Below are 27,053 nucleotides of genomic sequence, written 5' to 3'. Positions count from 1 at the left end.
ACATTTCCGGGGGGGGGGGTTGTGTGTGTGTGTGTGTGTGTGTGTGTGTGAACCATGGTCATTTAAAGTGGCACAGTACCGCTTTACATGCATAGTGCAGATGGGGCCCATGCCATTGTGCTTTTTTAAATGGCATGCGGAGCTGCAGGATATCACACACACACACACAAAATGTGCTCCCCAGGTGGACCCCCCATATATATATATATATATATATATATTCCCTCTCCACACCTCATCACCAGTTTCTCAGTGATAGCTTTGCAGCACAGGTAGGATAGAGGAAACAACGCATCAAATTCCCTGCAGTTTGCAAGGCTGGAAGAGACCGATCTATTGCAACCCTTTGTGATACCACACCAGCCCTTCCTCTCCTAAATGTCTTTGCCCTTCTTCGCTTACAAACCCAGCACTAAGCAAGATGCCCTGATCAAGCCAGAAGATACTGGACATTGTAGGTGTGTGTTCCCTAGGCTACGGTGGAGAATAAATTTATTGCACATTTAATGCAATATTGCAAAGGCTCAGATCTCTTCAGGTGCTTCAAGTGCATGTGAACAGATCACTTTTGTTTGTTTGTTTTAAACAGTTTATACCACCCTTCATCATTTTGGTTTTCTGGAAGGCACATGCTATATTGTGGGTTGCATGTACCATACCACCCCTTCCTAATGTTTCCCCTTTTGGAACTCACCAACATAACAGGAATCCTTTACTTTCCATTTTTAGTTCCCTCATGAAGAATTGCAAGGCTCTGTCATGAGTATACTTAATAATTATACTGGGTGTTCATTATTATTATTATTATTCTGTACAAGTTAAAAGTATGACCTGAAAGCAAAGAGCTTATCTGAAAGTTCTCCTCTTTGACGGTTGCTGAGCAGATCTTTTCCAAAACTCGCTGTCACTTCTATCAAAAAAGGGATACCAGCCTTGTCTTTAAATGATATTTTGTGTCATGACAGCTCATTGGGGAAAGAATCACACTTTTTTGTTTCCCTTTTCCCTTTTGTTTTTTGCATACTGTTATATACTGATTAAGCTGAATTTCCTTTAACTTGTTACTTAGTATAGAGGTCTTCAGCTTCAACTCAGAATTCTTATATACATGAATATTAACAAACCTGAATAGGTTTGCATATGCATTATAATTGTGTTAAGCTGTGCCTATATACACTCACACTTTAAAGCCCGAAATAGCTTGATTTGTCAAGGTATGCCTTTATAGTTGGTGCTCATGGATCAAAGTAGCGTTCTTCCCAGATATGGAGGCTGCCTGGGCCGGGATGAAGTTTGCAAGAGGAATGACTTTGACTGGGTCTTCACTGGTGCAGTGTCTTTCGCAGGTGTTGTAGAACTGAGGCCTGGGTCCCCCTTGGCCTTTGTCAGTATCATCCTTCGGAAGGGGCCTTCCAAGGGTGTGCCTTCCCTCTGGCATGGCTCCACACCCCCATCCTTGCTGGAAGCCGAATGCTGGCAAAGGAGGGTTGGATTGCTGGTACTGTGTCAGGGAAGGAGGCATCCAGCAATTGTCAGAATGGCCAAGGATGAGACATTCTTGCGTGCAGGTTTCAGAAGCTTCAGCAAGAGCTTTTTGGAGGTTCACTTCAATAGCTTAAAAAGAAAAGAGAAGAAGATTAGGTGTCATTTAAGAATATTTATTTCTTGTAGAGCAGGGGTGGGGCCCTCCAGATGTTGCTGGACTCCAACTTCCATCCTTCTTGAGAACTGGTTATGCCAGCTATGACTCATGGGAGTTAGGAGTCCAGCAACAGTGAGAGGAACACAAGTTCTCCATTCCTGATGAATTCTATTTGTGATGTTCTGGGGTAACAAGTTTCAGAACACTAGTCAACTGAATAACTCTTTAGCTTTATTGTAATTATACATGTATGATTTCATTAACTATGGACATTTATAGCAACATAGGAAGTCACTTTATTCTGAATCAATCCATTGCTCTTTCTAGTTCAATACTGTCTACTCTGACTGGCACCAACCCTCTGGGTGTTCAGATAGGGAGCTCTCCCAGCCCTACCAGGAGATGCTGGAGAGGGAATCTGAAGCCTGCTTCATGTGGGATAACCAGTCTCAGGTTAACCAGTCTCATATAACAACGTGCTTAAGTCTAATTAATGCATAGAGCATGCTGCCCTGCCAGGCTTAGCTAAGTCACTTCCCTCAACTAGAGAGGAACTACTGGTAGGTAATCAAGCCTTTGTTCTCTCCAGTCTACCTGAGAAGCTCAGCATGTGGAGATGTTTGCGCTAGAGGCTCCAGCTCACCCCTCTTGGCTCTCACCAGCCATTCTTTAGTTCCTCTACCAGTAATTTAGGAACTTTCATCACTTTGTAACTAAGCCAAGTTTTACTGCCTGTGCAGCTTTCTGAAGCCCAAGAATCTGGCCTTTGGGAAGTTTGTAAGTAATTTTTTTTTTTTTAAGTTATCAAATATGTGGTCTTTTTCCTATGCTGGTGGAAGAAGGGAAATAGCCTCATTCTGAATCAGATGAGTAGAACTCCACCCACCACAGAATTACACTTCCTATAACTTTCAGCACACCAAAAAAAAGAGAGAATTATTTTCACTCTTCATGTTTTTATGGTCTCTTCATTTAGGTGCTTTTGTTCTCATTTGCATCAAATACAAAGATATATTTTTGAAGGCAGAGTATGAAGTCTTAAGCTTTGATGCTATGGATAACATGGTTGTCCACTGTTGTAGAAGGAACCTGCAGACATAATGCAACATGCTCTATATCTATGTATATACACAGAAACTAGGAATGCACATTGAATTTACATGATTCCCTAATTCCAAAGTAGAACCAGATACTTCAGGAGTCAGTCTTACATTTAAATAGGATTTTTAACACTCTTAAACATACAGTAGGGAGGGCATGCACACCCCGAAAACCACACTGCAGAAAACTAACTTGAACCTTCTGTTAACCAGATGGGGAGCAGAGAGTTCAATCCTGCTGGGCGTTGCTGTGTCAATATGTTACCCACAGGTAACACCCTGGCTAAGTAGACCCCTGCAGTCAGCAGGACTCGGTTTGTGAGTGGAGAGTGCACTAGTGCTGGGATATGCTTCACCAGTGCATTCACATTTGACTATGGATAGCTATGGTGACTCTACCCATGAAAAAGAGGATGTGTCCTGGAAAAAGAGTACATATGGCAACTCTGCATAAACTTTGGTTTAAACCCTGATTTTGTTTTTTGTGAAACAGCCTTTTTGTCTGAATGTGGAGGGTACCTGATGTGGCTCAGTGACTCAGATCTGCTTCATTCCCCCACCTTCCTCCATGCTGAGTTCTAGGAGCAGGGCCAGCCTACCCAAGAGGCAAGATGAGGCAACAGAGCAGTAGATTGGGCCTCCAAGGAATACATACCCACTGCTGCAGCAACAAAGGCTGTGGGTATACTCCTTGGAGGCCGGATCCGCCACCTCCTTGGCAGCAACCCCATGCCTCCTCTACAGTGGCATGTCACTGGTGGTCTCCTCCCCACCTTGTTTCCAATGTAGATCTTTCTTCCTCCCTTGTTCCTGATGTAGTTGTTCACTCACCCATTCTTCCCTACTCCAGAACCATTTTGTGGTTCACATCAGGTGCCAAAATGTATTGAACTGGTCCTGTCTATGACGGCAACATAGAGACAAGAGGGGAGGAAGCTGACAAGCTGTGCCAGACCCTGAACAGGTTGCAAGTAGGAAGGAATAGGTGGGGACTGGCTAAAGGCAGACTGGGGTTGGTGGAGAAGTGCTCCATGCATCTTAATGAGTATAATGCAACCACCCATATGGGCAGGGCCCCCCACATTTGTTCTTAGTCTTTCATTCTCTGTCTCTTTCCAGAATCTATTTTCACTGTGAGGTAGAAGAAAAAGAAGAAAGTCTGCAGGATAATATACCTGCTGTGACTCTATTTTATAGCTACAGTACACATACCTGATCAAACTACCACATTATTTGCAGAGTCAGGGCAAAGCGGAATTTCCTGGGTTTTAAGTACTATTGTCTCTCTTTTTTTGTTTTTATGTCGATCACACACAGACACAGTAAAAGTACACATCCTGTTCTTATTTGAACTCCAAATTGCTTTGGGGAGCAAACAGTGGGATCATATTTGTTTAATTTGTCTGCCCCAGAAATAAGAACTTTTTCCCCCCTTTAAGGCTGTCAGGTGAATTCCTGTCTCCTCAAATATACAGATCTGAGTTTGACTTACAAGCATAGCAGTTTAAAGGCTTTTATTCATTGTTCATCAGCCTGTATCACTCGTAGGTTAAAAGAGTTTTCAGTAATTATATATAGAAGTGGAGTGTGGGACAAGAATCAAGGTTGTTGCAGTATTGCCAGTAGCTATCCTTGAGGTTCTTTTTTTGTTTTTTTTAAATCACTTAACCCAATTGACTTCTCTAAATCTTTCTTCTTATCCATCGAGGGAGGCTTTTATCAGAGACAAAAGTCAGATACAGCAAGCATAAATGGGGATCGAGATATGATTATCCATGAGGAATAATAGTAGATAGTAGAACAAAGAGGCTGGTAAAGCATTCTTGCTTTCCTGTGATGTAAAAGGAACAGAAACCCCACAAATTAAGCAGACTTGATAGCTGCTGCCCTTGGAAATGCCATAGAGATCACAAAGATGCACATGAATCATTTCGCTTGGACCCAGTGTGTTTTGTGTCAGGACATAGTTCCTCAGGGGCAATTGAACCAGTTTCTTCAAAGCAACAGCTCAAACAGCCTTGCAATCTGCCTGGCAAAGAAAATGGAGTGCATCCATCTAAGTTACAGTAAACCAGCGGAACTTAATGGACCTACATTACATCCATTCCTTTCAATGGGTCTGCTCCAAGTATAACTAATGTTGGTTATGACAGGTGCCCAGTGTCTGGGACAATATATATATTGTCCAGCACTTTCTCCAAAGAGGGCAGTATACAGTACCTGGTTCTAATGTATCCACTCATTTATTCACACCAACAACCCAGCAAAGGTAGGTTTGACTGATAAACAGTGCCTTGGCCAAGTACACTGATATATTACACCACTATTTCATTTAACAAATCAGCACGGTTTGAAATAATAGCACATAAAACCATTAGATAGATAGATGATAGATAGATATAGATAGATAGATAGATAGATAGATAGATAGATAGATAGATAGATAGACAGATAGATAGATATGTTAAAATCAAACAATTAACTATTGTGGAAAGAGGTGTTCCTGGTTGCTTGCATAGGCTTGACAGAATAGAAAGGCTTTCAGCAGATTCAGCTACCTCTCTACCGGCAGAGTACAGTGGGACCTTGGTTCTTGTGTGGCTTAGTTGTTGAACAAATCGTCTCCCAAATGCCTCAAACCCTGAAGTAAGTGTTCCGGTTTGTGAAAGTTTTTCAGGAGCTGAACATCCAACATGGCTTCCGCTTGAGTGCAGGAAGCTCCTGCAGCCAATCAGAAGCAGCACCTTGATTTTCGAATGGTTTCAGGAGTCCAACAGACTCCCGGAATTCGAGAACCAAGGTACCACTGTATTCTGTAATACTGAGCCAATGACACTAAAGTCTCTACTAATTGTTATGAAGTGAGCCTTGCCAACTCAAGGACTGACCAGTGACGCACCTGCAGATGATCTTAGTGATCAAGCTGGGATATAAGAGCTCAGGTGATCCCTGAGGTACCATGGACCTAAGTTGTTTAGGGCTTTGCAAATTAATACAAGAACCCTGAACCTGGCTCAGTAGTAGATGGACTTCTGGTACAGGTGTTTTAACAATGGTGTTCCATGCTGTTGCCCAGATGCACCCATCAGTTTGACTGTTGCATTCTGCACCAGCTGAAGTTTCTGAACCAGACCCAAGGTCAGCCCCATGTAGAGCACATTACCGTAATATAGCCTTGAGGTTATCAACACATGGACTACAATGGTCAGGCTATCCCTGTCCAGGAACAGCCATAGCTGGTGAACCAATTGAAGCTGCTAGAAGGCACTTAGTGAGATGGATGGCGGAGGTGATATTTGAAGCCTAGACTCCTCAGAACTCATCTGACACTAGACTTGTTCACACATTACAATGAAGACTAGTTCAAGCTGTCTCTAAAAGCTGGGCCATGGCTTAGTGTTAGAGCATTTAATTTGCATGCAGGTGCTCCCAGTTTTAAGCCCTGGAATCTGCAGCTGGGGCTAAGAGAGAACCCTGCCTGCAATACAGGAGAGTCACTAACACTCAGTGCAGTGCATTTAATACTTTGCTAGATGGACCAATCATCTGACTCATGGCTTCCAATGTTCCTACACGTTTATAAGTGTTGGCGTTAAAGAAGATACACTAACTGGTTTGTTCAGCTCAACTATTGTATACACAGACTGAACACTGCATGTGAACAATTGTATGATTACACAGCTGATATTTTTGTGCACACAGGGACACGGAAAGTACACTTGATAAACACAGCATGTGAACACATCTACTCTCGTCAAGCAGCATACATTTTGTCCAAGATTTAATAGTCACATTGAAATCAATTGGGCAAATATACAATAAATGTGCATGAAGCCTAGTCAGCTATATATGTTCTTAACTTTCCTATTGATTACAGTTGAAGAACTAAACACACACACACACACACACACACACACACAGGCTCTGGTGTAGCCTATCAATATGGAACATCTGTCCTCTTTTACAAGCCAGGGAATTATCTGCATGCATTCTGGAAAATCCCTGTGTGTCCCCATGGAACTGTTCTATTAATGAAAAATGGGCCACTCCTGTACTGCTGGGATTTTGAATCATAGTATAGCTGCCTGTTTGCAACTGAAAAAAGAAAGAAAAGAAAACACTAGAAAAATCACTTAAACACAGTGAATTTTCCTTAGTGTTGTGTAATGCAAAATGTTCAGTCTAGCTAAGTCTCAACAAAAGCCAACACAGAGTTTGACACACTTCTGGATGGGAGCCATCCAACCTTCCTTCGCACCCACTCTTATTTCATCACAAAGCAAGCAACAATTAGCACACAATTAAGCAAATTGCCATAATTATGCCATTGCTGTTCTACTTTTCATATTTCCCCAACACAGTACATATATGAATACATGGCTGGCGGGCCAGCATCATTCGTTCGGCAGCCCAGAAGTGGCTCTCTCAATTGCTGGAACATTTCTTATTAAACAGCTCCAGCAGCACATTGCAGTCTTATCTGCTCAGCAGGAAGTTGCTCAAGTGATGCCGATGACAAGCTTAAACTGCTCATGTCAGCCAATAGCTAATAAGGAATATGCCGGTTTCTTGCTAGAGGTTGTACTCCCGTCTATGCGGGAAGTGTGGCCTAATGTGAGGAAATTATGGCTCAGAATTACTCTGGTGGCCTGAAGTAGCCACTTGGGTACCATAATTTAGCAGCTTTAGCTATGTAAGAGACCCGAAATGACAGTAAAAATGAAGAACAAAGTAGAAGTCGTCTGTTAGTATAAGTCGGGTTGCTTTAATGAGGTCAGTACCAAGACACTTTAATGTAGAACCCCTAAAATGATTGCTGTTATAATATACTCTACCTTTCCCCCCTTTTTTCTTTTCTTTTTGGTTTAATAATAAAATGCCTTTGGGAACAGATTGCCATGAATATTTTAGTTTTCCCATATAAGTTTAAATAAATTTGAGGGAAAAATAAGACTGTGATTAAAAGTTCCAAAGCTTTACAGTTCTTTAATCATAGAGTGAAGTAGAATGCACATTAGTCATTGACAGGTTTCTTTTAACTTTTTTGTCTGTTATAAAGAGCTTATTCTTTAAAAAGAAAAAAAATCAAGGACAAGTGAACTGTCTTATATTATTGGAAAAGGAAACCCTTGGTTCCAAAGTTTGTGTTAAATTAATATATTCTCCATACATTTTCATCATAATATTGGGCAATCCTGTTAATTTATACTAGAAAGAGCTTGAGAGCAGGTTCCTTGCAACTAATAATTTCCCATGGGGATAAACATTAACAACAACAACAATAAACCCCTTTCTTTCCTCTTCAATCCTTAAATATTTAAAAGAGAAATTGTAATGAATTGTAATGGTTCTGCATTATTTTACAGAGATTTTGATGCATATTCGCAACACTAAAGCATCTGTATTGGAATGAAGGTGGTGCGTTGAGCTAGATTTAAGGTATAAATAACAACGGCTTTGTTTTAATATTTCATTAGTCGCTTCACTTTTGAACTGCTCCTTCTTAAAACATTGATAGGAACTTCTTTTATTTAACAGGGCATATCAGACAACACTACAATGATTTTGGATGAAAAGTAATACTATTTTGATACAAATGCCTGATAAAGACTATTAAACCAATCAAGTATTTAAAGGGGGCTATTTAAAAGGAGTTCATCATATACTTGGAATACTCAGGGTAGTCTAAATGTCCTTATTACAAAATGTTTTCTTCACATACTTTATCATGCAGAAACCTCTTAAACCCCATCACATTAATAGGATATTTGAATAGGCTGTAGATATGTTGAAGATCCATGAATTGTCACCACTGACCTGGCTTTGTTGTTGCTTAATTAAACTAGGTGGGCATAAAAGTTGCTGTTGTCCCATGTGTCAACACTGACAGTCTAGTTGATTGTTCTAAAACATACACTCCCTTTGGAATGTAAATTGTTGTTGTTATTGTTTGTTTGTTTGTTTTAAAAATAATTGCAGCAGCAATACTGAAATGATTACATGGCTGCCAAATAAGAACATAGAAAGTTAGCTGTTATCAAACTATCTGTCTACATAGTATAGTACTGTCTGGTGTAGTCCTTGCTAACCTGGTGTCCTTCTAACTGTTTTATATTACAGCTCCCATCAGCCCCTGCTGTTTTCCTTGAAGTAAACTGTTCCTCAACTCACCATGCTTTCAGAGGTATATTATTCTCAGATAGGAGCCCTTACAAAGATTTTCCTTATCAAATTGAGTTCCACCTTGAACTGCTCACCTCCTGGCTATCCCCAGCTGGGTGTGGTGGATGGGAGTTGTAATCCAACATGGCTGCAGGGCACCAGGTTAGTGAAGGTTGGTTTAGTCTGACTGGAAGCAGCGAGCTAAAGCCACAGAGATATTTCACACCCTGCTACTTGGTATCATTTTAATTGCTAGTGCCACATATTGAACCTGCATTGTGGATACATAAGAGCTCACCCATTCACTTCGTCCAGGTCCAGGAAACAAGCACTCCCAGATTCTGCTAGCGATTGAGGCAGACGTGAACTTTGGGGTTCTGCACTGTAAATAGTTTTTGCACCTAAATAAAACCTGTAAAAGACAGGTCGGAGTCCTGCCTGGTTACTTGTGAGCAACCACCTCTGCCATCTGACACCCGCCCTCCCCGGACAAGACTGGGCTCAGGGCTGCTAACATCAGGTATAAAAACAATAGATTAAAATACAACTTAAAAACAGGATTAAAGTACAGCTTAAAATGCAGCCTCATTTCAGTGGAAACTCAGATCAAAAACTGTTTGGGTGGATAAAACGTCAAATCTTCACCAAGGCCAGCTATTCCAGACTGGTCCTACGTGGGCCAGAAAAAAGCCAAGGAAGTCCCCAAATAGGGGTTCCATCACAGAAGGAAAAGGAAAGAGGGGGAGGGGGGTCAGGCTGATTCCAAGCCAAAGGCCAGGTGGAACAACTCTGTCTTACAGGCCCTGCGGAAAGAAATCAGTTCCCACAGGGCTCTGGTCTCATGAGACAGAGCGTTCCATCAGGCCAGAGCCAGTGTTGAAAAGGCCCTGTTGAAGAATGCCAACACCAATGAGGATCAAGAAAGCCCTTCAGAGCTTCTACTTACTCAAGCTATACTCAGTGTTCTCTGTCCACTCTGGTACAAGAGCCCTTACACTGGTGGACGTGTTTAAAGGTTGCACAACAAAGGAATCCAATGCAACAATTGTACTTATGGAAGATTGTTGTGCAGTGGCTGCTTCTTGTTGTGTAATCTATTGCACAAGAATCTTTGGTAATGCACTTGTGTTCTCCTTTGCAAAACAATGTTTCACCAGCAGAACAAGGATATCTTTACACTGGATATTCCCATTGGCCTCAAAATGGAGATTACAGACCGGGCAGATGAGTCTCTGCTAGGTACTGCAGGTCTCAGGTTGCTCCTAGGTTTCTGGAGGAAAGAATAAATATCTGGCCCCTATTTCAAGGGACATAAAGTCTAGTATTTATCCAGATCTCTCACCAGCCTTAAGTGAAATGCATTGGTTCCTGATTAGGCAGAGATTAGGCAGAAGCAGTGTATGTATCATATTTTCTGACATAAACAGGCATGCGATATCCCAACAGGGTTTACCACCATTAAAAAAAGATGGTTTATACATATGGCCAAATAGAAATTAAAACACATTGAAAATAGAGCCTTCACTGTTGCATGGGGAGGCATAATTTGCATTGGATTCCCTAATATCAGCAAATTACACAGCCTTGCCACCAAGAAATGTGTTTGCAAGTTCCATGGGGATGCAGCATGCTGTTTAGATTAAAGGAAACCTGGTGCAGAAATAATGACATTCTCAATGGCTCGTCAACTGGACTACAATCCAGCTATTGGGCGGGGGGAGCATCTAAAGATGGCACTTTGGAAGTGAAACAAAGGCTAATTAACTGAAAGCTGCTTAGCCAAATTAAGGTAACTCCGGCCATTGTGGAAAGGCATTTATATCCCCTTTAACAATTGCATAATTATTCCATTCCCTCATTAACCAGGCATATAAGAGCCAATTAGCACCAATTAAACAGATGTGTATACACTTAAGTTCAATTATTTATTTAATCAAGAGTCACTGGCAACATGGTATATGCTATCATTTAAATGAGAGAAGCCTCTTTATATGCATGCAAAGGCTATTGGTGATGGTGTTTTATAAAGTTTACTGAAGATGTGTTAAGAATGAGGAAGTAGTGCCTGCTCAGGGATTAAGGGGTTGGAAAGAAAAGAAGATTGGGTGAGGTACACTCAAATGCTGCTGCTGCAACTTGATAGATATCTGGTACAGTATATCACACACATAATCTCAGTTTTGTGTGTGTCCAAAATATAATGAAGTTCTTTAATTAATATAGATTCAGGTAGGTAGCCGTGTTGGTCTGACGCAGTCAAAATAAATAAAAAATTGTCCAGCAGCATCTTAGAGGCCAACTAAGTTTCTTCTGGGTATAAGCTTTCGTGTGCATGCACACTTCGTCAGAAACACTGAAACAGAAGTTCTTTTTCACCCACTGGTATTCCTTGAACAGCTATCTCCCCACAATGTTGTGTATCACCTTTTGAAACACATGCCAACAATCATTTAGGAATAATTCTAGATGTATCTCAGCTTGGTCACTGATATCATACCCTCCTTGTAATCTGCTCTGCTTTTCTTTTCTCCGCACCCAGGGTGGCCCTGTCCTCTGCCTGCCCCTCAGAGATGGCGTGTCATGCAGAGCTGGGCCTCAGTGACAGCATGCTCTCCTCCTCACTCACTGTCCAGCAGCCCCTACTAGCTGGCAGCAGTGGCCATGGAGAGGCAATGGAATGCTCCCTTTGCCACTGCTCAGGATAAGTGGAGGCTCATCCTCATCTCTGAGCTTATGCCGATAAACCCAAATATAGGATTAATATTTTGGGGGGGGGGGTTGATCACTGGGTTTCTGGAAAAAGAGGACATCCTGGAGAGTTACTGGAGAGCAAGCGTGGTAAAATGGGCAGGCAGTAATGCACATTCTTCTCTCCCACACCTCCAGGTTCTTCATGCCCTGGCTCTCTCTGGCTGAATTCACATGGTCTTTGCTTCTGAAGTGGGACCATTGTTTTATGCATGGGAAATTCCACCCGGACTGAAATCCTAGAGAGTCGCTGACGGTCTGTGTAGACAATACTGAGCAAGATGGACCAATGGGTCTGACTCAATACAAAGCAGCTTCCTAGGTTCGTATTCACTAGCTGGGTTCAGAATTGCATGTTGGTTGAAGGTCTCTAAATTTTTGGACATTCCACTGTAACATATACACTTTTAACAAGGTGGAACACACATCTTTAAACAAACTGAATATTTGGCTTTTGTATTACAAAATTATGGCTTCAGGCCTGTCTTTGTGATTTCAGATGTGATTCTACTCCCCCCTCCCTTGATTTGCTTTAGCACTTATTTAAACCTCAAAAGAAAAAAAATCAAAGCACTTCTCTAAATCAAATGACAATGGAAAGAAATCTTGACTTCAATTAAGCTTTCAAAATATGCTATTATGTTGCTACAAAAAAGTCTCTTAACTGTCTTCTCCCACAAAAATAAATAAATATATATATATATTTAAAATGTGCCAGTTCCAAATGAGGGCACTTAAGAGGAGAAGTATATAACCAAACTAATGTCATTTAGCTTTATTTTCATGTGGGTAGGAAGCTATGACTGCTCATTACTGCTGATGAAAAAAAGAAAGAAAAAATAGGAAGGAAGAACTCTGTCCTCCAGCTAAAACCTTGAAAATCCCATAAAAAGGTTCATGCATTCATGCATAATTAGTAGGGGTCATCAGATCAAACTTATTAATGGAAAGTACATTTTAATTCTCATAAACTGGATGGAGGAGTTTCAATTCTCTTTTGCATATTAGGCTGCTTAATCACACTGTACAACCTTAGCAGGGAGGATTAACTGGCAGGAGAAGACATTGGCGCACAGAATACTCCTTGTCAGGAAAATTCACTTCTTCCCACAGACTCTGTGTCCCCCTTTTTTCAGATAATATAACTGTTCCAGGGGTTGAATAATTTGAGATCCTCATACAAGCAAACCTGTTACCTTTCCACACACCAAACCTCAGTGATCTAACCCACTCAGCTTACAGAGAACTGATACACCAGATAAGGAACATAGGGAACAACTTTAGGGGAAAACATTAAGGTGAAAAAGAAGCTCTGCTAATATTATTGCTAATGGTGAGATCCACCTGTGAGAAACTGAAGAACGTCCTCTCAATTTCTATTTCCCCAAATAGAGATAATTTTGCACATAGCTCTAGATCCTGCCAGATGACATCATTATGGAAAGTGCTCCCATTCAACTAGATTCATAGTTTACTGGCATCTCAACTGTAAATCCAAGATCTCTGCTAATGGATATTCTTACCCAAGCAAATGTGACATTCTCAGTTCCTTGCATGAGAATGTTTCCATTAATGTCTCAGCATCTTATCAGTCTAGAAAGTATTTCACCAGTTCCAACCCCACCTCTGAGGCCAACTTTTGAGCCCAGACATTCCCGAAACTTCTCATCCCCACACCCCAAAACTCCCTCACACTGCGACATAGAAATGGTTGCACAAAAGCTATCCATTGGAAGTAGGGGCCAGGGCTAGCACTAGAAAAATAGAAATACACTGTTGTAGAAGTGGCCCATCAGTCAACAAAGTCCCATGATTCCTGGATGGTTGCAATGCAAATTTGCAACTGTACAAAGAAAACTCTCTTGTTTGAACACAGATTTCAGGAGAGAGGAAACATAGGAAAATATGGTTGTAGACAATATCCTGTGACCTGTTTTTTCCCCATTTTCATAACATCAATCAGCCACTATGGACCTGAAATTAAATCCTATATTGGCATCACTTTTGGTGAAAATGGAAGGAAATAATACTATCAGAGGCAGAATGCTTCAGTGTGATTACTGATGGGTAAGAATCTGTGTGCATATTACACACTGGCTGCCATTTTGCTATTGCAAAGTTCAAGGTTTTATTATTAGTAAATAAAGCCATTACAGTGGTACCTCGGGTTACATACACTTCAAGTTACATACGCTTCAGGTTACAGACTCTGCTAACCCAGAAATAGTACCTCGGGTAAATAACTTTGCTTCAGGATGAGGACAGAAATCGTGCTCCGGCGGCGCGGCAGCAGTGGGAGGCCCCATTAGCTAAAGTGGTGCTTCAGGTTAAGAACAGTTTCAGGTTAAGAACAGACCTCTGGAACGAATTAAGTACATAACCAGAGGTACCACTGTAATGCCTTAGGACCAGTTTACTTATGGTATCACCTTGTCTCATTTACAAGCACACATAAAATTTGTTCTGCATTTGCAGAAAGTCATTATTTTAGTCTAGCAGCACTTCCTTGCCTATTGACATTAGGCAGCCACACCCAATATACTGTTTTAGATGTCTGCTGAATACTAAAAAAATTCATGAAGCCTACCCAAATATAATTTAGTTATCTATAGTTGTTTCAAAAGCTGTGCAGATTTTATCTGGGGTGTTTTTTTAATGCATGCATGTATATATTCTTTTGTGGGTTTTAGCTGTGATTTACTCCGGTTGTATTATGAAAACTTTTTAGCTCTTTGACTAAGTGGTTTGGAAATATATATAAATCAATAAACAACAACAAAGAGGCAACATGATCAGACAGCAGTGAGACCTAGGCATAATGTACTTTGCTCTGCATAAAGCACTAAGTAAGCTAGCAGCTGTCCCTCTCCATTCCTCCAAAATTCTATAAAAAGCCTTTGATAGGGTTGAGTGGAAATACAAAATTGCTTAGGCATTTAATTTCCTTTAAGAAATCAATAGTATCAATGAGTAAACTGCTTTCCTCTTTTTCTGTAACTTGTAGAATAAGAGATGGTCGGCAATTGTTCTGCTTTTCTTGAAAGATCTATGGAACCATTTGTGATGGAAGACAAAGCAAAACAAAAATGTATATGTAATGATATAATATTACATTTGACGAATGTATAAAATTCAGCATCCCGAAAGGCAATCTACTAGAGTGTATTATTATATTTTTTGGTAAATAAAATGTCTGAAATTGTGGCTATAAACTAAACTAGAAGCTATTCTGCAATATAATATGCTCAGTCAATTCTAATGCACTGTCATTGTCTCAGACCCTGAGTCCTTGGAATCCTTCAGCAGGCAGAGCCAATTTCTGACCCATACTAAGTAGACCCACAAACATCAAATTCTACATTCAACTGCCCAAGTTCAAATCTGAGTAATATACTGTCTCCTTTGAGAATCAAGGAGGCTGTGCGGAGCTTCCACTGACAAAGTCCCTGGAACCCAAAATATTGCTTCCTACAAGGAGGCAATGAGTGAACCAAAGAACCCATATTTTAACTGGTATGTTGTAGCACCCAGAAAACAGTGTACTGATTCTCCATGGTTGACCACACAGCTATGGCCTAAGGTCCTATGACAAGTTACAACAATTAAAATGTAATATTTAAACAGTTCAAAACAATTTAGAAACGCTTAAATAAGGTGAGTCCTAAAAAAAAATACACCTCAAATGTCAAAATTCAGGATATAGTTGCATCCAGGAGTGCTGAGTGGTTGACAACAACTTGACATGAGCCAACAGTGTGACGCGGCAGCTAAAAAAGCCAATGCAATTCTGGGCTGCATCAATAGGAGTATAGCATCTAGATCAAGGGAAGTTATAGTGCCACTGTATTCTGCTCTGGTCAGACCTCACCTGGAGTACTGTGTCCAGTTCTGGGCACCACAATTCAAGAAGGACACTGACAAACTGGAACGTGTCCAGAGGAGGGCAACCAAAATGGTCAAAGGCCTGGAAACGATGCCTTATGAGGAATGGCTAAGGGAGCTGGGCATGTTTAGCCTGGAGAAGAGGAGATTAAGGGGTGATATGATAGCCATGTTCAAATATATAAAAGGATGTCACATAGAGGAGGGAGAAAGGTTGTTTTCTGCTGCTCCAGAGAAGCGGACACGGAGCAATGGATCCAAACTACAAGAAAGAAGATTCCACCTAAACATTAGGAAGAACTTCCTGACAGTAAGAGCTGTTCGACAGTGGAATTTGCTGCCAAGGAGTGTGTTGGAGTCTCCTTCTTTGGAGGTCTTTAAGCAGAGGCTTGACAACCATATGTCAGGAGTGCTCTGATGGTGTTTCCTGCTTGGCAGGGGGTTGGATTCGATGGCCCTTGTGGTCTCTTCCAACTCTATGATTCTATGATTCTATGAAGTCCTTCCTGCTCTCAGCTAAAGGATTGCTGTCCATGGTCCTTAGTCAAACATTTTGAGCCTGCTTCTTTAACATCACTCCAGCAAGAAGCTTGCTCAGTCCTAGTCATCTTGTTTGGGCTGTTCTCTTGGTGATAGAGATTGCTAATGATCAGAACATGAACTAGGCTACCTGTTAAGATACTTTGGAATATATGTTGATAATAATTATAATATCCTGTTCAAGGACAACTACCCTTCATCACTGGTATAGAACTGACGTCTTGCTTTTAGGCTTCACACAGGCATCCAGTTGGCCACTTTGAGAAGAGGATGCTGGACTAGATGGGCCATTGACCTGATCCATCATGATTTTATCACTTATGTTCTACCCAGAGGTGACTCAAGAAGTGGCAATGAATAGCAGGTGCTCCCTGAAAACATTTCCCCTAGGATTTATATTTAGTCATTGTATATATGTATTCATGCATATCATACAATCCTATTCTCTTTATAACTGTATTTGTCACATAATTCTGCCCCCTGTGGCTACTGGCTATTCTCAGAGGTCATATGCCTCTGAACGCTAGATGCTGGGCATCACATGTGGGCATAACCCTCCAACATTCCTCTGATGCAAATGGGGACATCCTTGATGCAAGTGGGGCATTCCAGGGTCAAAGCAGAAACCATGACGGCTTTTCTAAATCAGGGACTTCTCTGGAAAATAGGGACACCTAGTGGGTCTGTGTGGGGTTCTGCTTGTGGGTTTCTCATAGGTCTCTGCTTGGCCACTGTGGGAAAAGAATGCTGGGGAATATGAGTGTTTAGACTGACCCAGCAGGGCTCTTCTTATATTCATATGTTTAAACTAATGTTTGCTTTTCTGGAGTTAGCCCTTCCAACATGGTGTCATCTTTTATGCGAAAAATAAATGTCGTAAAGATGAATATTTTTGCTGAAAATAAACTCATTCCAAAAATACCACTGACCTTATCAGGGGAGGGAAAGTAATCTGTATGGAAGGAGATTGTCTTTTGATTTATCTGGGATTTAAAATAAAACACCATGAATAAGTAATAAAATTGCATATGATAGAAAGGGCCATGATAGCTATTCTTTCCCATTCGAAGTAGTAGCAAATTACCAGTATTATCTTTTTTTAAAAGCTTAAGGGATATAGATATTGACAATTCCATATAAAATGTCTTCTAGGAAGAGCCATGGAATAAACATAGAAAAAAAGCTTCCAGCAGACATGGTGCCACTACCACAATGTGGATTTAGCCTACATTTCTACACTTAGAATGAAATCCTATACCCACTTACTTGGAAGCAAGCCCCGCTGAACACAATGAACTTTGATTCTTAACAGGATTAAAGTGTTAGGAACCAAGTCAATCCATTAGTCAATGTATCTCAGTGCAGCCTACACTGACCAGCAGCAGCTCTCCAGGGTTCCAGAGAGGGATCTTTCCCAGAGCTTACTGAAGATACCAGGGATTGAAACTGGGAACTCCTGTATGCAAAAGAGAAGATTTACCACAAATGGAGAAAGCTTTCCCCAGCTTACTGATTCAGCAATAAGTCCTGTTAAAAATGTAGGAATTATTTCTCAATAAATAAACATTCATGGGATTGCTTCATTAGACCAGTGCCTCTGTTATTTTGGAAAATACACAACTGATATCATTGTCAGGATTCCACCCCCACTGCAGAATCCTAATTTCCTTTATAGATCTAATTAGACTTTGCTTTTGCCAAAAGGGGAAAAGAACTGACTATAGAGGTAGATAAAATGATGCTTTCTCAAAATATTGTACTCTTATTTAGATAGGCAATATACTATAATTTGTTTTAAAGATGACTAGTTATTAAATGGTATTTTGGAACCAAATAAATGCTTTAAAGACATTTCAAGCTAACAATACAATAAGCTGGTTTTCTGCTGAAAATAAAGGTGATCTTGTCTTAAGGTGCATTGGAATCATGGGTTTTTTGGGAAATGATAATGGAAACTATTAATGAAATGTTAAATATTCATCTACTTGTTGATCATTTTTGTGTCTACTGAATTATGTAAAAAGTGACACTTTTAAGTGGTCACACGAACCCTTGATTTATGCTCTAGCAGCACAGTTAATTTTCGCAATACATTGTAAGAAAGTAAAAAAATAAACCGTTCAAAACTGAATCACTTAGAAAACGGTGAGACTCATTTATTTCATGGCCTTACTGAGCTTGTCATATGGAATACATAGGCTTCACTTGCACAATATGTAGCTGTAGATCTGGATGTTGTTAGCAACTTTTGTTGATATATTTGATTATTTTTGTGTTATTCCTCTTTTTCTAACATAAAGATGCATAAAAGGGTCATAATTTTTAAAGACTTTTTTTTTAAAAAAAGAGGAAAGAGAAAGCAGGATGTTTGACAGCCTTCGGATCCCCCGGATGAATGAAATGTGAAAGGTAGTAATTAGACTGGTAATTATTCAGACTTCAGTCTCTTATGTTTTCTATTTCCTCCATTTCTGGGCAGCTGGAGCAATGACTCATTAATAATAATAAAGTCATTTAACCCTGCAGCCACATTAGGAGAAGAATGGTGCCATTTGTCATCCAACATGAATGGAACAATCATTGTGTGTGAGTGTGTGTGTGTGTGTGTGTGTGTGTGTGTAAGAGAGAGAGAGAGAGAGAGAGAGAGAGAGAGAGAGAGAGAGAGAGCACTGTTTCATATTCATGGCAAAGGATAAAAAGGACACTTGGCACTTATTGTTAACATGACATCCCAATCTGCTTCTTAATTATCAATAAACATAAGGGGACAGAAAATGGCATACAGGGCACTGCTAATGGGGTATTATCCGGAGGTGACATTTCTGTAATTGATTTACAGCCACCCTATATGAACACAATAGTTTGTATTTTCTGCTGGTGAAACTATCACATGCATACTATGCAAATCCTTGATAAGCGACAAATCACATGTTCCAACTGAACAGGATTTTTTTTTTCCATGGGTGAACGAACCCTGCTCACTGAAATTCATGCAGCTTTTGTTTTGTGGATTTCTTTTTTTAAAAAATGAAAGATTCACATTTAAATTGTACACATTTTGTATGCTGTTTGAATGTATTCTTCCCCTAAACACTATTCTTCTCCCAGACCTTTGGCTAATTATACTATCTATGGCCTTTTAATAGTGGTGTTATTGTTTATGTTTGCCACCATGTCATTTATTCTTGTGTTTTTATGTTGCAAAGCACCCGTGATCCTTGGACGAAGGGTGGAATAGAAATCATTATGACCATCATCATCTACACATTTTCTACAGCTTTTTGCCAACAGACATTTGTGTGCATTAAAAAAAAAAAAATTAAATGCATTGTAAAATTCAGAAAAGTGCATAATTTGAATGACACCTGCATTCCAAGCCACATATAAGTCTAGGACTGTCAGGATGCTGCCAGCGGCTCCCAGTATAAAGTATAAAGCCATAAAGTATAAAGCCAATGAAAAGTTTCTTATAGTCTTTTTTTATTTACAATTTTTACAGAGAGAGGCTATAGAACGCAGCCTCTCAGATAACGGCATTGTCCCGAGTCAATCTCCACTCCCCGTCTCTCCCCCTTCCTCATTCGTCATCATCATCACCACCTCTAGGTGCTGCTATGTGCCCTCTGTCTTCAAGCTCTTTGCTCTTCTACTTTTAAGGCTTGCCAGGTTCTTGGAGATGGTGGGTCTGGAATGCTTTCTAATGACAACGTGTCAACCACCTGCTGCTCCTGTCCTCCCATTATTTCCCAGCTTCTCCCTTCATCTGCCTCTGAGATGTGACCTCCCTGTTGTAAATCTATCCTGTCTTTCTCTTCCTGTTCCCTGAAAGGGTCAGGATAGGGAAGCAGTCTCCACCATTCTTCCTCCTCTGCCCAGTCCCTGACAAGGACTGACAAATTAATTCAGTTCACTTTAAAATGTGGACTAAACAAATGTCTCTTTCATTTCTAACCACAACTGTTTATTCTTGTCTATGGGCCTTGGCGAAGGACAGGGGAGAATTTTGATTCGGTTTGCATTTTAATGTGAACCTACCTAAATCACATTTGCTGGGGGGGGGGAATCAATCTGAAACACAGATTGAATATTTGAATTACAATGAAACACACTTCTCTGAATTTGGTGATGCAGTTCTCCACCTAAATGTGTATATTAGGGGAATGTGTGAATAAAATGCATATATTAGTGAAAATACATACAACAATGTATTATATCAGGGACATTGCTTGCCCCAAAATGTGCATATTATGCAAAATCTCATACAACACTGATATGGAAATGTGGAGGTCTGAATTTAAGATTAGAAAAATTAGAAACTGAAACTGAAATTGACAGATTCATCCATCCATAGCCTTGACACAATTAAATCAGCAATAGCTAAGGAACATAAAAAAGGCGTATCTCTCTCCGGCTATGTGGTAGAAAGGGGGTTTAAATGAGTCTTTTACTTATATCCTTGTCTGTCTGTTTGCTTGTAAGTCACTTTGGGTTGCCCTTGGCAAGATAAAGTAGCTAACAAATTCAATAAATAATAATATTATTTGAGTATTTGAACTGTATAAAAGGGGAAGATTCTGTAAAAGTCTTTGCTGCTGTTTAAATTGAAAGGAAAGGAGTTAACAAGCCTTTGTCCCAACTTGCATATGATGGGTGGAGCCAAAGTTTCAGGCCTTTTTCCATACAAGTATTGCCTGTATTCTAGTTATCTCTTACTTCAACTACAAGAAGTCACTGGCTTTTCATCCTCTAATCACTGACATTCTCTTTCAGCTCCATTCAGCTGAGAATTTGTATGCCTTCTCATCACAGAAATTGTTATACTGAGACAAGAGAATGGTCTGCCAGCCTCATTGTACTATCTTTCAACAGCACTCAGTGATCCATCCAAGAGAAATCCAAAATGCAGACAGAATTGGTGATATCCTCTCCTCAAGTCTCGTCTCTACATTATGACTATCAATGGCTACTAGCCATGATGGTTATATTCCACATCCACTAATGGAGGCAGAATTCCTCTGAATACCATAATGATACTGGGTCCTTGCCTAATCTCAGCTGCTAATTAATTCCAGAGGGCAGGCGCGGCAACACTAAAACCCCTGTTTTTAGTCCAAATTAAGCATACTTCTGGGGCATGCGCCATCTGAGTAGTGCAGCTGCCAGGCAGGAATATATGTGGTGAGGTGGTCACTCACATTATTATATCTCTGGCTGTTGGTGTGCCTCTGGGTATATATTTTGTCTGTTTGCAGCTTCCAGATTCAAAGGGTATGAGTAGCACTTTTGCTGTGGAGCAACAGCAGGGAAAAGGATATCATTTTCATGTCCTATTTTTTTGTTCCTCAGTGGCATCTTGTTGGCCACTGTGAAAAATATGTTGCTGGACTATTAGTTTGATTGTATAGGGCTCTTCTTATGTCTTTATGAATCTATACTGTGGCCATTTTAAGAAGAGATGGAAGCAAATATCATCTGAAATTAAATTTCATGGAATATTTCAAGAATCCTCCTTAGACAATAATAAATTAAAGGTTGGGAGCCTTTAGAATTTGTAGGATCCATCACTATCCACAGATTCAGTTGCTAGGGACACCAGGCAAGGACTCTGAACAGCAACACCTTCATGAAATCTTAGGGAGCTAAACCCCATTTCCTATAGAGGGTCTAGCATTGGGCCCTATGCCTCAATGCTACACTCTTAACCATTATACACTGGCCAAGATGATTGTGTCACCCAGTATTTCATATGGATATCTTACAGGATACCTTACAAAGGCAAAATAAATGTAATAGTTAAAAAAAAGTAATGTTAATTGTTCTCTGCGATAATGGTCTCTTGACTAAATAACGGCACTTCTACAGTATCATGAGAGTCTATTCACTTATCTTGGTAAAATGAGAAATGTTACACTTATTCAGCATTTAACCTAATTAAGAACATCTATTATCCCTAATACTCTTTAAAAGTAGTTAGGGCCTAACAGTCTGAACAGACTTATTGGATGTTATAATAGGCTTAGAGAATATAGTTAATGCAGGCTTTCCTGATAATTCACACTGACTTAATTTATGAATGGTACAATTTGAGATCATGGATTGTCCTGTTCTCTCCACCCTAGTCTCATCCTCTCTCTCTGCCCATGTCATTTTTGAGAGAAGTGACTCACTTCTCACTTTAATGTTTTGGGAACAGTCATGTTGTCATCATCAATTTCTTTCTGCTTTTGAATGGTTTTACAGACCACTTAGGTTGGACCTAGACATCAAAATCATAGCGAGATGTCACACATTAATGGTCTGTAATTTTCCCTGCATAGCTTCCTTATCATGTTTCTCTGGCAGCAAGAGGAAAAGTTAGCAGCATGATGTTATCGTCTCACTGGTGAGTTTTCAGCAGGCATAACTGAAAGGATGGATATAACTAGATATGGGAGAACTGTTTTCAGTGACAGTCCCATGCCTTCCATAACAGATATGTTTGCTTGCATAGATACCACTGAATCAACTAGGATGCTTACCATGAGGTAGTATAGGAAAGTGATTGAGTAAGAAGGCAGGAGAGGCCAACAGGATGGGATGGTGATTTGCAGCTGGACTTCCAGCAGCAATGGCACTGCTGGTTACTGGGATAGTGCAAGGGCAAGGCAGGGTGGTGTCAAGGGCAGTGAGATTGCTCTGGTGGAGCCAATTCAGCACTTCCACCAGTGCATAGAGCCTGTTCTAACCTCACCATTCTTCTGATCTGCCGTGTTCCAATAAGTGGCAGTGCTTCTACTGCCAGAAGACTAGTTCCACAGTGTGTTTGATTCCAGCAGCCAGGAGGAAAATGCCGCTTCCCAGAGACAATTATTTGAACTATGGCACAAGCTGAATCCTCCTTCCATCGAGCACTGGTGGGCAGTAAGGAAATTTTACCATCAAGAAAGATGCATTAGTGGGTGGTAGGTATAAAAAGGTTGACTACCCCTGGTGTAGACAGTACTGAGCTAGATGGACCAACAGCTTGACTGAGTTTAACATGGCTTTCTATGTTTTTATTTGATTATTTATAGCCATCACAGAGGAAAAACAGCTAATTTGAACTGAGAGCAATGCTTCCAGATGGGTCATAGGGGTGATCCCAGCAAATTGTATCACTAGTTATACTCTCTGTGTGTGCATGAACCGTTTTGGTGAAAACAAAATGGCTGGGGGTGGGTGTTCACTGGAAGGCGCTAAACATTAGTATAATTTATTTTCAACAGCACTCCAATTTTCTGCTGTTGCGACAAAAGTGTTTCAAGTACGGCAACGCTTGTCAGAGACAGCTAAAAACAAATTTAGTAAATATGAGTCAACGGACATATCATAAATTGGATGGCATTAAGATTACATTCAAACGCACCATACTAAACAATTTTTAGAACATGTTTTTATATAAGGGGGTTTAGAGGTATTTTAATATAATAGGGCCTCAACACAAACATATTATTATACATTTTCCTTTCAAAGACATATTTAAACTCCACCAGTGTATGAAAGTTATACTCGTAAAATCAAGAAAGTATCTGTTACACATCCTCATTTTATCCTTCAGATCCAGAATATTTCCTCCATTTCAATAACCTGCACTTATACTTTCCAAACTCAAGAGTGGCTAGTACCAATTGTTGTTCGCAGGGTGGATCACAATGAGCTCATACAGAAGATGAGGCCAGAACCAATGATAGCTGCAGCCAACTAATTCTAGCTTTGCCCTGATCCTCCTCCCTACTGAATTATACAAGGGCAACACTGAGGCTAAGGAGAAGGAAGCTGACAGGCTTTGCCATTCCCTGGACTCATTATTATGTAGGAAGGCAAGCCAGTGGCTGAGGGCAGACGGAGGTTGGTGGGGCAGATCCCCATTCACCATAATAAACCAGCCTCAACTGCCTACATACATTTTATTTATCTACAAGTACTAAGGGGGGATGTTTCCTAAGCAGTTTTCTTTCCCTCCCTCTTTTTATAACAACGTACACAATTCCCATTGCAAAAATATCCCTGTATGGACATACCACTAGCAATGCTTGTGATTGTTGCAGTTTTGTACTCTTTTGATGCACTTTAAATAATAATAATAAATAAATCATAAAAAGAGGAGGGCTTTCAGTGCTGCTGAAAATGTTTGCAAGAAAGAAAACAGAAAGAAAAGGAACCTTCTTTTCAGCTAAGGCTTCTTTCAAATACTTCAGAAGTCAAAGTTATAATGGGTGAAACTGAATGCACACAAAACATCAAGCCCTATCCTGGTATCTCTGCATCCTCCTTGCCTCAAAGGCTGAGAGCACCTCTACCAAAAAAACCTGATTAATCACAATATGTGTGTTTTTCTGTAAATGTAACGTTTCACCCTAGCCTATAAATAAAAATCAGTAATCTGAATTTCAGTTCTATTTGTATAAAATGTAAATGAGACAGGGGGATGCAATACCATTGCAATTTTTCTCTTTATAAATTGCTGCCATGTGTATTACATGAACTCAGTGTGAACTTCAATATTATGGGGGTTTAAACTGCTATTTAGTACAAACAACTGCATCTAAATGTATAATCCAATTTTATCCCCAGAATAAATTTGTATAAAAGGGAGGGGGGAAGAAAAAAAAACTGCAAACCTAAATATGCTTTAATACATTTATAACCAAACTGACAGTCTCAGTACATGAGTTGATGTTCATTATTAGGTTCCAAATGGGTAAATAAATAAATAAAGCTAAATTTGGGGAGATTTGTTTCTGTTGAAGCATCAGTCTAGAATTTCTTAAGGAAAGAGGTCTAGTCAAACTGACAAAACAGAAATCTTATGAGCACTGCAATTTTCACATCAATATGAGGTAAAATGTTTTGAATGACTGTCATTTTTACCCAGTTTGATAAAGAAAATTACCCCCAAATGGGTGATAATTTAAAACAGGGATAATCCAGATTCCATTGTGTTTCAATCATACATAAGAGAGATATAGCAGACTGTGTGTATACCTGTAAGTAATATATATTTCTGTTTAGAAGTGACTTTAAAAGGGGGGGGGGGAGAGGATGGTTATTTGGTGTTTCTACAAGGCACTTTTGAAGACCTGTTGAATAATGTAAAAATGTCACTTGTAATGGTGGTTTTCTCCAATAAGCCCTGGGCAGCCACATGCCACCATTTTAATTTCCAGCATTGCCCATACATAATGTCTCTTCACAACATTGTGGCAAATTGAAATGGTGACTCCATCAGAGAGCGGATGGCTCTGCCAGGACCCCTTAGTGATATAGCTCCCCATCAGTGAGTAAACCATGCTAGGCCCCATCTGCCCATATCAAAGAGCTATCACACAACTTTAAATAGTCATAGTGTCCCACAAGGTATCCTGGGAACTGGTTTGTTAGGAGTGTCCCCTCACAGAGCCACACTTTTCAGAGTTACCTCAAGAGATGCATTTATTGTTAAATGATTGTGAGAAGTGAAGCTCTGTGATGGGAATAGAGGTCTCCTAACAACTCTCAGCACCCTGTACAAACCACAGTTCCCATAATTCTTTGGAGGAAGACATGACTGTTTAAAGTGGTATACTATACTGCTTTAAATATCTAGTGAAGACAGGGCTCTACTCTCATCCCTGTCTTTGGACTTCATACATCCCAGACCAGAATCTGATAGCGGACTAAATCTGCAAAATTAAATTTATTTATTTTTTAAAAAATAAAATACTTGTCTATTCCCAAGTCTAATATAAAGGTTAAAGTAGTAAACTGCACATTCGATGTTCATTAAGAATTCACCCATCTGCTGTGGTGCTGCCCACCACTGTGGTCCTTGAATTCATCCATCTTCCACCTCAAAAATGTCATTAATATGCTTAGCGTTAATTCATTCTAGTTCCAATGCTTCAATTCAGGTTCATGTTAGCAGAATATATTCATCACAAATGATGAGACTTGAAAAGGCAGATTTAGATTCTGACAGAGAATAATTTATCATGGGCAGGAAAGAAGCTTCCTACCAACTGGGCTATTTGAAAGTTGCAAGATGAAAATATACCAACAGGAGAGACTATGCAAAGTGGGGTGGGGGTGAGGGAGAAAAAAGGGGAAATCTAGGGGAGACTGCTATCAGGTTTGGCCTTCTCAAATGAAAGAAACACAATTCCAGGAAAAAATGTATTTTCTTCTTCTCTGCTGTATGCTTCTGCAGATCCGTGAAAAGACATTTGACCCCGAGGTTCCGAATGGAGTGTAAATGGAGAAAATAGGGTTGAAATCCCCAAGCAGAGAGTTATACAGAGCAATCATCCATTTCCCAAAGGTGTGAGAGTTTGTGAGCAGGGTAAGAGTTAGAAAATCAGAATAGGAAGCACATACCACCAGCTCCAGAAGACAATATACCAACAACAACCTAGAAAAGTGACTGTCTCTACTCAGCCATCTTAGCTGATACAGTGGTACCTCTGGATGCAAACGGGATCTGTTCCAGAGCTCCGTTCGCATCCAGAAGCGAATGCAACCCACGTCAGCATGTCTGCGCGTGCGCAGGTTGTGATTCGCTGCTTCTGCGCATGCGCGAGCGGCAAAACCCGGAACTAGCGCACTCCGTTACTTCCAGGTCTCCGCAGAGCGCAACCTGAAAATACTTATCCTGAAGCTACTTCAGCCCGAGGTATGACTATGACTGTACTTCAAGTCCAGCATCAAGTGTGGGTATTTGTGGGGAAAAGGTCAAATCCCACAACCCATAACATATGTTATGAAAGTTACATAATTTCACCACAGTAAGACGAAAAATCTAGTTTTTGGTGGAAGACCAACCACAGCAGAAGATAAAGGGGGTGCCCCACAAATCTCAGAAATCACTGGGATTAGTTAAGCTACCCTGAGAACTGCCGCTCTGTGAGGGCAATAGGGTGTGTCCTAATGACTCTCAGCACAAGAGCTTTTTTCAGCCAGAACTCCCCAAAACTCAGTTCCGGCAC

General features: G+C 40.3%; 1 protein-coding gene across 2 annotated transcripts in view; it reads right to left on the bottom strand.

Annotated features, from left to right (window-relative positions):
- Nucleotides 1-27,053, bottom strand: part of PCDH11X (protocadherin 11 X-linked) — a 721,402-nt gene that overhangs the window by 6,985 nt on the left and 687,364 nt on the right. For both annotated transcript variants that reach the window (XM_083486244.1, XM_083486243.1), the window contains one exon: nucleotides 1,182-1,614. In XM_083486244.1, the coding sequence (XP_083342370.1) occupies nucleotides 1,223-1,614 (392 nt within the window). In that variant the 3' untranslated portion in view covers nucleotides 1,182-1,222. The remainder of the gene's footprint in view (nucleotides 1-1,181; nucleotides 1,615-27,053) is intronic.

This window comes from Podarcis liolepis (assembly GCF_965112155.1).
Source record: "Podarcis liolepis genome assembly, chromosome: Z".
In the NCBI taxonomy this organism is placed as follows: Eukaryota; Metazoa; Chordata; class Lepidosauria; order Squamata; family Lacertidae; genus Podarcis; species Podarcis liolepis.
This window is presented reverse-complemented; position numbering and strand designations above follow the sequence as displayed.